The 15,318-nt window shown below is 41.3% G+C and overlaps 1 protein-coding gene across 1 annotated transcript in view; it reads left to right on the top strand.

Moving 5' to 3' along the window:
* Nucleotides 1–910: 910 nt before the first annotated feature.
* LOC121558902 (zinc finger protein 385B-like) overlaps nt 911–15,318 on the top strand; it is a gene marked incomplete at its 3' end in the record, with an annotated part of 55,505 nt that continues 41,097 nt past the window's right edge. The window contains exon 1 of the mRNA XM_045217337.1: nt 911–1,046. Coding sequence (XP_045073272.1) covers nt 962–1,046 — 85 coding nt within the window. The remainder of the gene's footprint in view (nt 1,047–15,318) is intronic.

Below are 15,318 nucleotides of genomic sequence, written 5' to 3'. Positions count from 1 at the left end.
TCCTTCGCTAACGCCACCTTCGTGTGTGTGTGTGTGTGTGTGTGTGTGTGTGTGTGTGTCGCACAGTACACAACTAGACACACAGCAACAGAGAGGCAGTGGGTAAGTTCTGATTGAAGTCCTATTCTCTGGGAATGAATGCCAGGAACAGAACTTGTAAAACTGATTAATTCAGCACTTAAATCAACCCCATTGAAGGTTGATGCTGTTGTCGTACTCGCTCCCCTCTCCCTTCCCCATTATCTGAAAATTAGAGTGAAGTGACCTAGATATTTCTGATTGTGGCTCTTGTGGCTCTCAGCCTGCATCATGGCTGGCGACACTGGTGAAGGTGATCATCTCCATTCCTGCTGATCATTCTTCCTACATCCTACCTCTTACATCCTAACTTTTACCTCCTACTTCCTAGCTTCAGCCTCCAACCTCTTTTGCCTCCTTCGATCACTACACCTTATCTCTTACCTCCTAGGCTTATTGATCTCCTCCTACCTCTTACCTCTTTCCTCCTATATGCTATATCCTACCTCTTACCTCCTTCCTCCTACTGTAGCTCTTACCTCTTACCTCCTACCTCCTACCCCTCTACAGTCCTTCACTATTACCTCTTATATCTTACCTTGTACCTTATGCAGTGCCTGCTCCTACCTCTTACCTCCTACTGTAACTCTTACCTACATACCTCCTATGTCTTACTTCCTACCTCCTACAGTAACTGTTCCTACCTATTACCTCCTACATCTTACAGTTTACCTTCTACCTCCGCTGTGGCTGCTGCTCCACTGACAGCTGCTTTATTGTCTGGGTGAGTCTGGCAGTTAGCACAGCAGTCCTCCCTCCCCTCCCCTCCCCTCCCCTCCCCCCCTCCCCCTCCCCCCCCCCTGGCACCAGCCATCTCCTCCCCCCACCCCGCCCCCAGCGCGTGTTCCCCTGTCCTCACAGTAGAGCCAGCAGTGACAGCAGAATGCCAAAGCGGACCAGGAGGGGAGTTGCATGGATGTACTCAGGCGTATTCACGGGCACACTACACAGTGCAAGCATGCTTTTAGGTGAGTTGGACAATTGGATTCCGTTTGATTTGATGGGAGCATACAATGTGTGGTGAAGGCGTGCTCTGTTCACATGGTGTAGGCAGTTTGTGTTGTTATCAGAACACTCCTGTGTCTGTAGAATTGTTTGGAATCTATTATTTGTTTGATCTAATTTTGAATATGTTTTTGAAATATGGAAATGTCTTATGTAGTCCAACCAGGATATGTTTGAAGACAATAGCTGTGCTATCCTCTGTTTGCCATTACATAATACAATACATAGTTGTTGTTGCATTCCCGTCTTTTGAAATATGCGCTGTGCTCCTACTGTATCTTACAGTGACAGTGTTCCTTAAGTGAACAGCCAGCAGAACAGAGGATGTTGAACAATATATTTATAAAGTGAATTGTGAAGGTGTTTGAAAGAACATTGATGATGATCCTACTTCCGCTTCAAATCCTTTGAAGATGGCACATTTGTTATCAAGCTGAGAAATTCACCTCACGCTGACAATGCCACAGAGGAGTGCACATCTGTTGTTATTGTGGAAACTCATGTCTTCCTGTCAACTTAAATTGAATGATAACAATCCGCCACTCTGAATGTAGGAGCAAACATCTGAAATATCACCCTGACTGAATGACTGAACTGTCCCTAGAAAACTTGATGAAATGGCGTTCGCGCCGATATTGAATAGCTGGAGTAACATCCTCCACTGCTGTCCCAGTAGACCTGTTTCCACTGCTAACAGTGGCCTGTGTAAGTGTGTGCGCTTGTGTGCGCGTGTGTCCGTGGTTGTGTTGTGTTTGCGAGTATGCGTGCGTGCTTGCGTGTGTGTGTTCTCTGCACATGTATGCATACCAATGAGTGGGAGTGTGTGCCTCTGTGAGCATGTGTTTGTGTGTGTGTGTCCTCATAGGGCCCAGGAGAACACCAAAGGGGTCTGTACCAGACTGACCCTGAGACAGAGCACTGCTGGGACCACTCGGCCCGTCTGGCAAATGGTCCGGAGGGCTAACAGTTGCTCCTTTCAGACACGACTTGGTTTAGCTAAGGTAGAAATGCCAGCATGTTCAACTGCAGTTGTATAGTTTTGAGCTCAAGGCATTACAGTTGAAGTTGGAAGTTTACATACACCTTAGCCAAATACATTTTAACTCAGTTTTTCACAATTCTTTACATTTAATCATAGTAAAAATTCCCTGTCTTAGGTCAGTTAGAATCACCACTTTATTTTAAGAATGTGAAATGTCAGAATAATAGTAGAGAGAATGATTTATTTCAGCTTTAATTTTTTTTATCACATTCCCAGTGGGTCAGAAGTTTACATACACTCAATTAGTATTTGGTAGCATTGCCTTTAAATTGTTTAACTTGGGCCAAACATTTCGGGTAGCCTTCCACAAGCTTCCCACAATAAGTTGGGTGAATTTTGGCCCATTCCTCCTGACAGAGATGGTGTAACTGAGTCAGGTTTGTAGGCCTCCTTGCTCGCACACGCTTTTTCAGTTCTGCCCACACATTTTCTATAGGATTGAGGTCAGAGCTTTGTGATGGCCACTCCAATACCTTGACTTTGTTGTCCTTAAGCCATTTTGCCACAACTTTGGAAGCATGCTTGGGGTCATTGTTCATTTGGAAGACCAATTTGCGACCAAGCTTTAACTTCCTGACTGATGTCTTGAGATGTTGCTTCAATATATCCACAAAATGTTCCTTCCTCATGATGCCATCTATTTTGTGAAGTGCACCAGTCCCTCCTGCAGTAAAGCACCCCCACAGCATGATGCTACCACCTCTGTGCTTCACGGTTGGGATGGTGTTCTTCGGCTTGCAAGCAACCCCCCTTTTTCCTCCAAACATAATGATGGTCATTATGGCCAAACAGTTCTATCATACAGTACTTGAAAGGCTATACTAGCAATAAAACCCCTGAGTGCCACAATTTCCATACACTGTATGCAATGTACTGTTTGCATCCAGCATGCTGGGAAATATGAATTTCTACTCCGTGTTTGATGAAGTCATAGCACTGTAGTCAGCAGGAAAGGGATTAAGTTTGGGCTTGCATGTTTTTGTAGAGTTTAAGAACAACTTGACCAACGGAAAAAGGCTTATAGACTGTGTCTTCAGCTTCAGGCTGTAGATACAATATTATAAAGTTAAGGGTATTGATCATGGTGTTTCGAAATTCTGCAACAAACTATCTAGGACATGTCCAAAGATCAGGGGGAGTGTGTGTGTGTGTGTGTGTGTGTGTGTGTGTGTGTGTGTGTGTGTGTGTGTGTGTGTGTGTGTGTGTGTGTGTGTGTGTGTGTGTGTGTGTGTGTGTGTGTGTGTGTGTGTGTGTGCGCGCGCCGGTTCCACTGTCAGGAGAAAATTAAGGGAAGTTCCTCTTCTTTGTTTCCATGGAAACCTTAAAGCTGAGACAACAAGAACATGCCCCTATTAAAATCTGTTTATTAAAGTTTTTATTTTTTTCACAGCGAGGGTGATGTTTTGTGATGGGAATTCATTGATGGCTGTGAACATGAGCTTGACCATTTGTTTTCTTTGTCAAACCCTTTTGTTCAGAATTTAACATTTGGTTAGGGTTAGCTCAGTGCATTCAATTAATACAATGGTAGGCTATGGCATTGTGCTTTATATCTTTACATTGTGTTTCATGACAGCTTATGAGAAGTGCATCTTCGGCATTTTGTTGATTCCTTCTGGTAATATGTGGTCTCAAAATAGTGAAGAGAATTCAATGGAAGGCAATTTCATTTGATCGATCTTATTGTGTATGCTACTATATGCAGCATCCCATTTAAATAAAAGTTCAATAAAAAAAATAAAAAAAAGATTTACAGTGTGAGTCGTACAAATGTTTTTTGTTTTGTCTCCTGTTTTTTCCCTGTTGAGGGGACTTTTGAAGGGCATACATTGCCTTGTTTTTTCATCCAGAATAACATTTGTACATTTACATTTTAGTCATTTAGCAGACGTTCTTATCCAGAGCGATTTACAGTTAGTGAGTGCATACATTTTTCATAACGATTTCACAAGAAATCTGAGATACACTCTGTGAATGTGAGACTAATAGTGTGATTGACTGCTGAAATTGAGACGGGTTAGCGTTTAGCTACATACAGTGCCCTCCACTATTATTGGCACCCCTGTTTAAAATGTGGTCGAGGACTTCCAAAAATTCTCCTTTTTTTTAAAAACAATATAGAACCCAAATGAAAAAAAAGAGAAAAATCCAACCTTTTATTTAAGTACATTACTTTGGTGGTAAAAAAAAAAATCACACATTTAGAAAAAAAATTACTTGAAATCATGTGTCCCACAATTATTGGCACCCCTAACAATTCCGCTGAAAATTTTAATTGATTTTTTTAAAAATATATTTTTCTGTAGTTGCTAAAGTTGGTCAGGGTATCTAGGAACTTTTAATTAGTAATTCATGACTTCCTGTTTCCCTGGGGTATAAATATGACGTGACACAGATTCTCTTACCCATTTGTCAACATGGCAAAGACAAGAGAACACACCATTCAAGTAAGGCAGATTTGTGTCGACCTTCATAAGTCAGGCAATGGCTACAAGAAAATAGCCACTCGCCTTAACTTGCCCGTATCTACAGTCAGAGGAATCATTAAGAAGTTTAAAACAACTGGAACAGTGACAAACAAGGCTGGAAGAGGTCCCAAGTTTATCTTGCCACAACGCACAGTGAGGAGGATGGTAAGAGAAGTAAAAAAAAGTCCTAAGCTCACTGTCACAGAATTGCATCAAAGAGTGGCATCTTGGGGTCACAAAGTCTCCAAAACAACCATCAGACACTCTCTACATGCCAACAAGCTGTTTGGGAGGCATGCAAGGAAAAAGCCTTTTCTCACTAACACTCACAAACGTAAACGTCTGGAGTTTGCTAAGTGGCACTGGGACTTCAACTGGGATCGTGTGCTTTGGTCAGATGAGACTAAGATTGAGCTTTTGGCAACAAACACTCTAAGTGGGTCTGGCGTAAAACAAAAGATGAGTATGCCGAAAAGCACCTCATGCCCACCGTGAAGTATGGTGGAGGATCTGTGATGCTGTGGGCCTGTTTCTCTTCCAAAGGCCCTGGGAACCTTGTTAGGGTGCATGGCATTATGAACGCTTTGAACTACCAGGACATTTTAAATAAAAACCTGATGGCCTCTGCCAGAAAGCTGAAGATGGGTCGTCATTGGGTCTTTCAGCAGGATAATGATCCAAAACATGTGGCAAAATCTACACAAAAATGGTTCAGCAGTCACAAACTCAAGGTCCTCCCATGGCCATCTCAGTCCCCAGACCTCAACCCAATCGAAAACCTGTGGGGCGAGCTAAAGAGGAGAGTGCATAAGAGAGGACCCAGGACACTGGATGATCTAGAAAGATTGTGCAAAGAAGAATGGTCAAAGATCCCTCTCTCTGTGTTCTCAAATCTTGTGAAATTTTATAGGAGATTAAGTGCTGTCTTGTTGGCAAAAGGGGGTTGTACAAAGTATTAACATCAGGGGTGCCAATAATTGTGGGACACATGATTTCAAGTTATTTTTTTTCTAAATGTGTGATAAAAATTTTTTTACACCAAAGTAATGTACTTAAATAAAAGGTTGGATTTTTCTCTTTTTTTTGCATTTGGGTTCTATGTTGTTTAAAAAAAAAGGAGCATTTTTGGAAGTCCTCGACCACATCTTAAACAGGGGTGCCAATAATTATGGAGGGCACTGTATGTGCCTGGGTCGGTGTCTGCAGTGGTTTACCTGCATGTGAAGTGGGGCATATTTTCTGTTTAGTGACCTAACCCAACCCTGCCCCGACCAACTCAATCATCCAAAGCCAAATTCAAACCTTATGACTGGCAGGTCTCTACTTATTAGCCTCTGCTCCCACCAGGTCATCTGCCTCTGTAATTCAATCAGTCCTCCCTGGCATGCGGAACCAAGCTTGTGACAAGCCCTAATTTAATTTCACCCAGCCTGCATCAGGTGGTTCTAATAGAAGGGAATGATGTGCATTTTTATTAATTTTATTTTATTTAACCTTTATTTAACTAGGCAAGTCAGTTAAGAACACATTTGTATTTACAATGATGGCCTACCAAGAGGCAAAATGCTTCCTGCGGGGACGGGGGCAACATGGTAGCAGTAAAAACATGGTACAAACATTGTTAGGCACAGAAACAGCACGAAGGGAAAAAAGGTAGAGACATCAATAGATCACGTGAAGCAGCCACAAGTGTCAATAAGAGTGTCCATGATTGAGTCTTTGAATGTTAAGATGGAGATAAAACTGTCCAGTTTGAGTGTTTTTTGCTGTTTGTTCCAGTCGCTAGCTGCAGCGATCTGAAAAGAGTAGCGAACCAGGGATGTGTGTGCTTTGGGGACCTTTAACAGAATGTGACTGGGTGTTGTATGTGGAGGATGAGGGTTGCAGTAGGTATCTCAGATAGGAGGGAGTGAGGCATAAGAGGGTTTTAAAAATAAGAATCAACCAGTGGGTCTTGCGTCGGGTATACAGAGACGGCCAGTTTACAGAGGAGTATAGAGTGCAGTGATGTGTCCTGTAAGGAGCATTGAAGTCAAATCTGATGGTTGAATGGTAAAGAGCATCTAGCCGCCCGAGAACACCCTTACCTGCCGATCTATAAATGATGTGTCCATAATCCAGCATGGGTAGGATGGTCATCTGAATCAGGATTAGTTTGGCAGCTGGGGTGAAAGAGGAGCGATTACGATAGAGGAAACCAAGTTTAGATATAACCCTAGACTACAGCTTGGATATGTGCTGAGAGAAGGACAGTGTACCGTCTAGCCATACTCCCAAGTACTTGTATGAGGTGACTACCTCAAGCTTTAAACCCTCAGAGGTAGTGGGGAGAGGGGCATTCTTCTTACCAAACCAATATACCTTTGTTTTGGAGGTGTTCAGAATTAGGTTAAGGGCAGAGAAAGCTTGTTGGACACTAAGAAAGCTTTGTTGAAGAGTGTTTAACACAGAATCCGGGGAGGGGCCAGCTGAGTATAAGACTGTATCATCTGCATATAAATGAATGAGAGAGCTTCCTACTGCCTGAGCTATGTTGCTGATGTAAATTGAGATGAGCGTGGGGCCTAGGATCGAGCCTTGGGGTACTCCCTTGGTGACAGGCAGTGGCTGAGACAGCAGATGTTCTGACTTTATACACTGCACTCTTACTCCTTAGCCTACCCACAAGAATGGAATGGTCTACCGTATCAAAAGCTTTGGCCAAGTCAATAAAAATAGCAGCACAACATTGCTTAGAATCAAGGGCAATGGTGTCATCATTTAGGACCTTTAAAACCCCCTAAGGTCAATGTCCATTCCCAGCAGAAATCTAATTAGCATGATAAACAAATCCCCATAAAAATCTGTCAGTTTAAGCTAGAGATATCAGATTTTTTGCATTGTCTCAATCCACCGCATCCACCTATGTCACACCTCCACATCTGCGGTGAAAGGTGACAGCAAGAGCGGTGTTTGTCAGACCATGAGGCATCCCAAAAATAGGTATTCTCACAAAATCATCTGTAGCATCCAAACGGTTTGGCCTACAAACTATTATGACCCCTCTATGGAAAGATGAGACTCTCACAAACACGTTTTGCTCTACAACCCCCACAAGCGTCTTGGGACTCGTCTGAAGTCGGTACAGCTGATCTGCCAACTTCTGTCTATAGTGTTTTGCTCTAGGATGCCCACAGGCCTCACAAGACTCGTTTGAAGGTCGCCCGGTACCAGTTGAAAAAATGAATTGGAAGTAAAGGATTCAGACCCCTTGACTTTTTCCACATTTTGTTAGGTTACAGCCTTATTCTAAAATTGATTAAATAGTTTTTTTCCCCTCATCAATCTACACACAATACCCCATAATGACAAAGCAAAAACAGGTTTTTAGAAATGTTTTCTAATTTATCAAAATTAAAAAAACGGAAATATCACATTTACATAAGTATTCAGACCCTTTACTCAGTACTTTGTTAAAGCGCCTTTGGCAGTGATTGCAGCCTCAAGTCTTCTTGGGTATGACGCTACAAGCTTGGCACACCTGTATTTGGGGAGTTTCTCCCATTCCTCTCTACAGATCCTCTCAAGCTCTGTCAGATTGGATGGGGAGCGTTGCTCCACAGCTATTTTCAGGTCTCTCCAGAGAGGTTCCATCGGGTTCAAGTCCGAGCTCTAGCTGGTCCACTCAAGGACATTCAGAGACATTCAGAAGCCACTCCTGAGTTGTCTTGGCTGTGTGCTTAGGGTTGTTGTCCTGTTGTGTGGTGTGTAGTTCCAGTAGGTCGCTAAAGACAATAATTAGACCTTTGATTTTTCTCCCTGTTAGCTTTCTCTTAAGCAATTTAAGACTTGAGGTTATGTCCCTCTAATTGGAACAATTTGTCTGCACTTAACCAGTCTCTGCCAATAGTTGGGGGAAGGATGAGGTAATGGCCATGTGGTGGCTGTTTGTCTTTTTAACAGAGCTCAGGACTTAATTCTAATAGATGACGCACTAGCTCTTTGGCAAAGCTCACAACATTGCCACCTCTAAACAGCCAACTGACCTGCATTTACAATTCTTGTATTTTTTAGGTTCCCACTAGCCTGGTCCCAGATTTGATTATGCTCTTGTCAACTCCATTGCTGCCATTGTCAAACCATGCTTTTTGTCATGACAATGAGTGACAAGGAGTTGGCATAATGGCACAAACAGACTTCCATATTGTATGAGATAAAATGTGACCGAACGACTCAATTCGGTCTTATGTAGCAAAATTTGATATGGTGTATAAAAGTAGAGACTCAGAGTTAGAAAAGGGTATATAATACACTACATTTGAGGAATAATTGGAAAGTATTTCTGCTTTGAAAGTTGATAATCTTGTAACCCCACTTTTGAGAAAATGGCCCTTGAATGTTTTGGTACACCTAATGGAGAGCTCTTCTTTGTCGACACCCATTCTGCATCGTTCACACCCTCTTAAGCCTTAGTCCCACCCATCACTTTAAGGATTCACATGTGAGGCCATGTGCTATACATAGTGAGTACGGTAGTGTACTAAACAAAAGTCTGGTTTATACTACGTCTATTGTCATTAACATTCTATTGTCGTTCGACATCAAACTTGTCGTTATGAAAAAGTATAAACACAAAAACGACAGGCTGCATGACACCAGCAGCCTGGTAGTCCAAAATAGCATAACTGGTGTATTTTAACACAAATAAACCCATTTGTTTAAAAATGAATTTTGTATAAGTCAAGCTAACAAACCAGGCAACTAAAAGCAACTTTCTAAACAATGTTTTGGTTTGTTTCTGTAACGTATATGTTACAGAGTCGGGAAGCAAGTACAGGGAGTGAATATTTAATTAATAAACAGAACACAAAACAAGAAACATGAACAATGCACAGACATGAAACCATAACAGAAATAGAGTCAATAACACCTGAGGAAAGAACCAAGGGGAGTGACAGATATAGGGAAGGTAATCAGGGAGGTGATGGAGTCCAGGTGAGTCTGATGAGACGCTGGTGCGCGTAACGATGGTGACAGGTGTGCGTAATAAAGAGCAGCCTGGTGACCTAGACACCGAAGAGGGAGTATACGTTTCTAGCTTGTTAGCTAGCTAGCTAACGTTAAGTTAGCTGGCTAGCCAGTTCAAATAATGACCATAACATATAGCTGTCAACTTCTTAACTTTTTGTATTCATTATTACAGGAAAATAAACTCACAACAAGATCATTATTTAACAGTTAATGGCGAGCTAATTACAGAAAATTGTTTATGGTTGTGAGTGTGACGAAATAAAAGGAGGGCATTCTATCTGAGAATTTTAGAACTTGGGCACTGTCTCGTTTGCCTAACGTTATATCCTAATCTGACTTTGGTGCAGTTCATGTTGTTCTTCACATTACCGTTAACAGTGAAACTGAGAAAAATGGCTTTAAAGATTTTTGAATGGGCAAGACAAAAGATTTAAGTGCCTTTTGAACGGGGTATGGTAGTAGGTGCCATGTGCACCGGTTTGAGTGAACTGCAACGCTGCTGGGTTTTTCACGCTCAACAGTTTCCTGTGTGTATCAAGAATGGTCCACCACCCAAAGGACATCCAGCACAACTGACACAACTGTGGGAAGCATTGAAGTCAACCTTGTAGAGTCCATGCCCTGACAAATATTAGGAAGTTTATTAGGAAGTTTAGGATTAGTATGTTTTGTACACTCAGAACAATTCAAAGGCAAAGGTAATGCAAATGCAAAGTGCAGTATCTACAATCTAAATGTGTTTATCTAACTTTCTTGTTGTTTTTCTGTTTGATGGGAACAGTTTGAGAGTTCTAACTACATTCCAACTGTATTTAATGGTTTTATGTAGTTATGTTTTCATGTTTTGAATGTTGTATTGTAGTAACCCTCCAGCTTTTTTTCGCCATATGGTAAGGACTCTTTCATCACACAGAAAGTTGATACTTTAAAAAAATATTTGTGTTTGTGCAGTATCTACAATCTAAATGTGTTTATTCAACTTGCTTCTGTTTTTTGTTTTTCATTTTTTTCATTTAGCAGACGCTCTTATCCAGCGCAACTTACAGTTAGTGAGTGCATACATTTTTCATTTCTGTTTGACTTTGTATCATAATGTATAGGTCAAATCAGTGGTCATGGTTGATATGCATAAAAAATTACTTCATAATAAGATAATACCTCAGTGCATTATCACTTATCTAACTACAACATATTTGGCTGGACAGCAAATAAACTTTAAAGCCATTTTTCTCAGTTTTACTGTTTGCGTAGTTACTGCTCTTGGCCTTTGTATGGCAGAGTGGGTAACTGCAGTGAAAACACAGTGGAACAAAGCCAAATTGCAGTAACTTCATTTACTGCTGTTTGCCTTGGTTTTTACTTGGATTTTGTAGTTACTGCAAATTTCATTTTTTCTGAAACGGAACATAATTTAACCAGGACACTTACTGTATTCACAAGATAAAACAGATACTACATAGCCAGATTTCAGTCTTAACAAAATTCTGACCCAAATTGTAGTTACTGCGTTTTGCCTTTTTGGAATAGAGCTATTTCATGCTGTGGTCTCCTGTATTAACTGTCGTCGCGTCCAATCAGGGAGGAGCTCTGGGCTTTGTCCCAAATGGCACCCTATTTCCTTTATAGTGCACTAATTTTGACCCTGGTCAAAAGTAGTGCACTATATCGGTAATAAGGTGCCATTTGGAACGGTGATCTGGGTCAGGGGACAGAGGAGACCAAAGGCTACCCTCGGAACAGCAGGATCAAACCATGCAATCTGGAGCGAAAATGTCAAAGCTCTTGGCAATGACTAATCTGCTCTTTGCCAGCAATTTAAGGGAAACTCTCCCAAAGTGGTCTGAAATTAGACTGAACTACTTTTTTTATTGTATTACTATATATCAGTCATGTAGTATACTGCAGCATTATCCACCAGTCAGCTGTTGGACTATACACGATTAAGTATAGTGGTTTGGCATAGAGGGCTTGTGTGGCTAAGCTAGTAGGATTTTGCCTGTGCTTAGCTCTATTCCGTTTATTTTTATTTTAAAAAACTCCCTAGTCCTTGCCAATGACAAGCATTCCCATAACATGATGCAGCCACCACCATGCTTGTGGTACTCAGTGACATGTTGGATTTGACTCAAACATAACGCTTTGTATTCAGGACATGAAGTTAGTTTCATTGCCACATTATTTGCAGTTTTACTTTAGTGCCTCATTGCAAACAGGATGCATGTTTTGGAATATTTTTATTCTGTACAGGCTTCCTTCTTTTCACTCTGTCATTTATGTTAGTATTGTGGAGTAACTATGTTGTTGATCCATCCTCAGTTTTCTCCTATCACAGCCATTAAACTCTGTAACTGTTTTAAAGTCACCATTAGCCTCATGATGAAATCCCTGAGCGGTTTCCTTCCTCTCCCGCAACTGAGTTAGGAAGGACGCCTGTATCTTTGTAGTGACTGGGTGTATTTATACACCATCCAAAATGTTATTAATAACTTCACCATGCTCAAAGGGATAATCAATGTCTGCTTTTATTTTATTTTACCCATCTACCAATACGTGCCCTTCTTTGAGAGGTATTGGAAAACCTCTCTGGTCTTTGTGGTTGAAATTGAAATTCACTGCTCGACTGAGGGACCTTACAGATAACTGTACAGTGCCTTCGGAAAGTATTCAGACCCCTTGAATTTTTCCACATTTTGTTACGTTACAGGCTTTTTCTAAAATGGATTACAAAAAAAATTATCCCCATAAATCTACACACAATGCCCCATAAAGCAGAAACAGGTTTTTAGAAATTATTGCAAATGTATTAAAAACAAAAAACTGAAAAAATTTATTTACATAAGTATGAGACTCGAAATTGAGCTCAGGTGCATCCTGTTTCCATTGATCATCATTGAGATGTTTCTACAACTTGATTGGTGTTCACCTGTGGTAAATTCAATTGCTTGGACATAATTTGGAAAGGCACACACTTGTCTGTATAAGGTCCCACAGATGACAGTGCATGTCTGAGCAAAAACGAAGCTATGAGGTTGAAGGAATTGTCCATAGATCTCCGAGACAGGATTGTGTCGAGGCACAGATCTGGGGAAGGTTACCAAAAAATGTCTGCAGCATTGACGGTCCCCATCATTTTTAAATGGAAGAAGTTTGGAACCACCAAGACTCTTCCTAGAGCTGGCCGTCAGGCCAAACTGAGCAATCGGGGGAGAAGGGCCTTGGCCAGGGAGGTGAACAAGAACCCAATGGTCACTCTGACAGAGCTCCAGAGTTCCTCTGCGGGGATTGGAGAACCTTCCAGAAGGACAACCATCGCTGTAGCACTCAACCAATCAGGCCTTTATGGTAGAGTGGCCAGACTGAAGCCACTCCTCAGTAAAAGGCACATAACAGCTCGCTTGGAGTTTACCAAGACACACCTAAATGACTCTGACCATGAGAAACAAAATTCTCTGGTCTGATGAAACCAAGATTTAACTATTTGGCCTGAATGCCAAGCGTCACGTCTGGAGGAAACCTGGCACCATCGCTATGGTGAAGCATGGTGGTAGCAGCATCATGCTGTGGGGATGTTTTTCAGCGGCAGGGACTGGGAGACTAGTCAGGATAGAGGGAAAGATGAATGGAGCAAAGTATTGCTTGCTGACGTTATATTATGTTGTTTTGGAATTGTAATTTGCTCAACATTTCTTTTAATCATCATTGTGTTCCCTTAGTGACCATTTCAGATTTAAAATAGCTTTGATGTTAGTCAGAACAGAGTGTGCCGGTTGTTTTTGTCTTTCTCCAGTCTGGCTGTGGAGCTGCGATCACTGCTTTGTATATTGATGAGAGTTCAAAGAGACTGTTAGCATACGTCTCTTTCTGATTATAGCATCACTAAAATTACCAGTGTAAATCTGCTACTGGTGTGCTGTGCTATTCCTTATATTCATATTTTAGCATCATCTCTCTCATGAATAATCAACATGTAAGGTACAAAAGCTATTGGTGCCTGAGGGTGGCCTTGTAGTTAAAGCATGCATACGATTCCCCCGCCTGCGAGGGTACAAATCCCAGCAACTACAGGCCCTACACTGTCCTTCCATATTTTATTGTTTGTTGACAGATACAGGGGAGATAGAGAGAAGGGAGATGCAGTGTAGGGCCTGTAGTTGCTGGGATTCGTACCCTCGCAGGCGGGGGAATCGTATACATGCTTTAACTACAAGGCCACCCTCAGGCACCAATAGCTTTTGTACCTTACATTGTCAAATTAATATTTAATCGAAAGAGATTATGAGAGGGAAGATCCATTGCATCGGGAGTTTGGTATGACCATAGGAAAGAGGATCTAATTGAGGCCTGAAGCTCTGGATTAAGCTCTGTCAGTTTGCCTGCTCCATGTTTTCAATTACCGCTCTGTACGTTGACCTTATACCATGCAGATGTGCATGAGTTATTGGTTCCCTTAACTGACACGGCATGCTTTTCATCCAATTCAACGGGAAAGGCAACTGGAAAATGTTAGATGTCTCAGCGACTTACCCAAAAGGTTGGCTGGTCCTCATTAAAGTCCTGTAGATCACTTAATTATTGTTTACAAAGATCTACTGACCTAACTTTGCTGTTAAAATATTAAAACATGAGATACCATGAGGTTGGTTAAGTCTTGAGGTTCCTCGGGTCTCCACCGAACGAGGTAAATCTGCTTTTAGTTTTAAAGCACCTCATTGCTGGAACCAACTACAAAATACATTACAATTGGATGTTCTGGTGCCGCTCGGGCAATTTAAAATATTGATTGGGAACCTTCTTATTGAGGAATGTAATTGTTTTCTTGAAAATGTGTGTTTTACTTGTTTTATATTGTATTTGATATTGATTTTTTCTTATGAAATTGTATATGCAGGGCTCCCTTGTGAAAGAGACCCTATTCTCAATGGTGACTCCCTGCTTAAATAAAGGTAAAATAAAACATTTGACCTTTCTTTAAGTTGCCTCGGAGGATCCTCCATTCCTCCAAAGCCGCATGCCAAAGTGTGTGTTTTTGTCTGACAAGATCTTAAAAATGAAGTTAGACACGTTGAAGTTAGACACGTTTTATGAAACGTTTTCCTGCTGTGATGTATTCGTCCTGTTGTGATGTGACGTATAGCTGCCGAAATTGCAAACTTGTTATTGATTTATTGTTGTCTGCTTTTTAATTGGGTTCAGCTGTTATACGCTTTCATAGAATTCTGTCTGCTTACACATCATGAATAATGGATTATGTGATATCTAAGTCAAGAGCTATTAACCACGTTGTTATAAGAGATTGCAAGTTACATTTCAGAGTGTATTAGACTGATTATCTATAGCCTGTATATAGATGCAACGCTGGGGTCGCTGGGGCCAGCCAATCTAAAAATGTATGCAAGCATGACTGTACGTCGCTTTGGATATGTACTATGCTATATACAGTGGCTTGCGAAAGTATTCACTCCCCTTGGCATTTTTCCTATTTTGTTGCCTTACAACGTGGAATTAAAATAGATTTTGGGGGGGTTTGTATAATTTGATTTACGCAACATGCCTACCACTTTGAAGATGCTAAATATTTTTTATAGTGAAACAAACAACAAATAAGACAAAAAAACAGAAATCTTGAGCGTGCATAACTATTCACCCCCCCAAAGTCAATACTTTGTAGAACCACCTTTTGCAGCAATTACAGCTGCAAGTCTCTTGGGATATGTC

This window comes from Coregonus clupeaformis, unplaced genomic scaffold, assembly GCF_020615455.1.
Source record: "Coregonus clupeaformis isolate EN_2021a unplaced genomic scaffold, ASM2061545v1 scaf1017, whole genome shotgun sequence".
Lineage (NCBI taxonomy): Eukaryota > Metazoa > Chordata > Actinopteri > Salmoniformes > Salmonidae > Coregonus > Coregonus clupeaformis.
The sequence above is the reverse complement of the archived record's forward strand: the minus strand, read 5'-3'. Positions and strand labels throughout refer to the sequence as shown.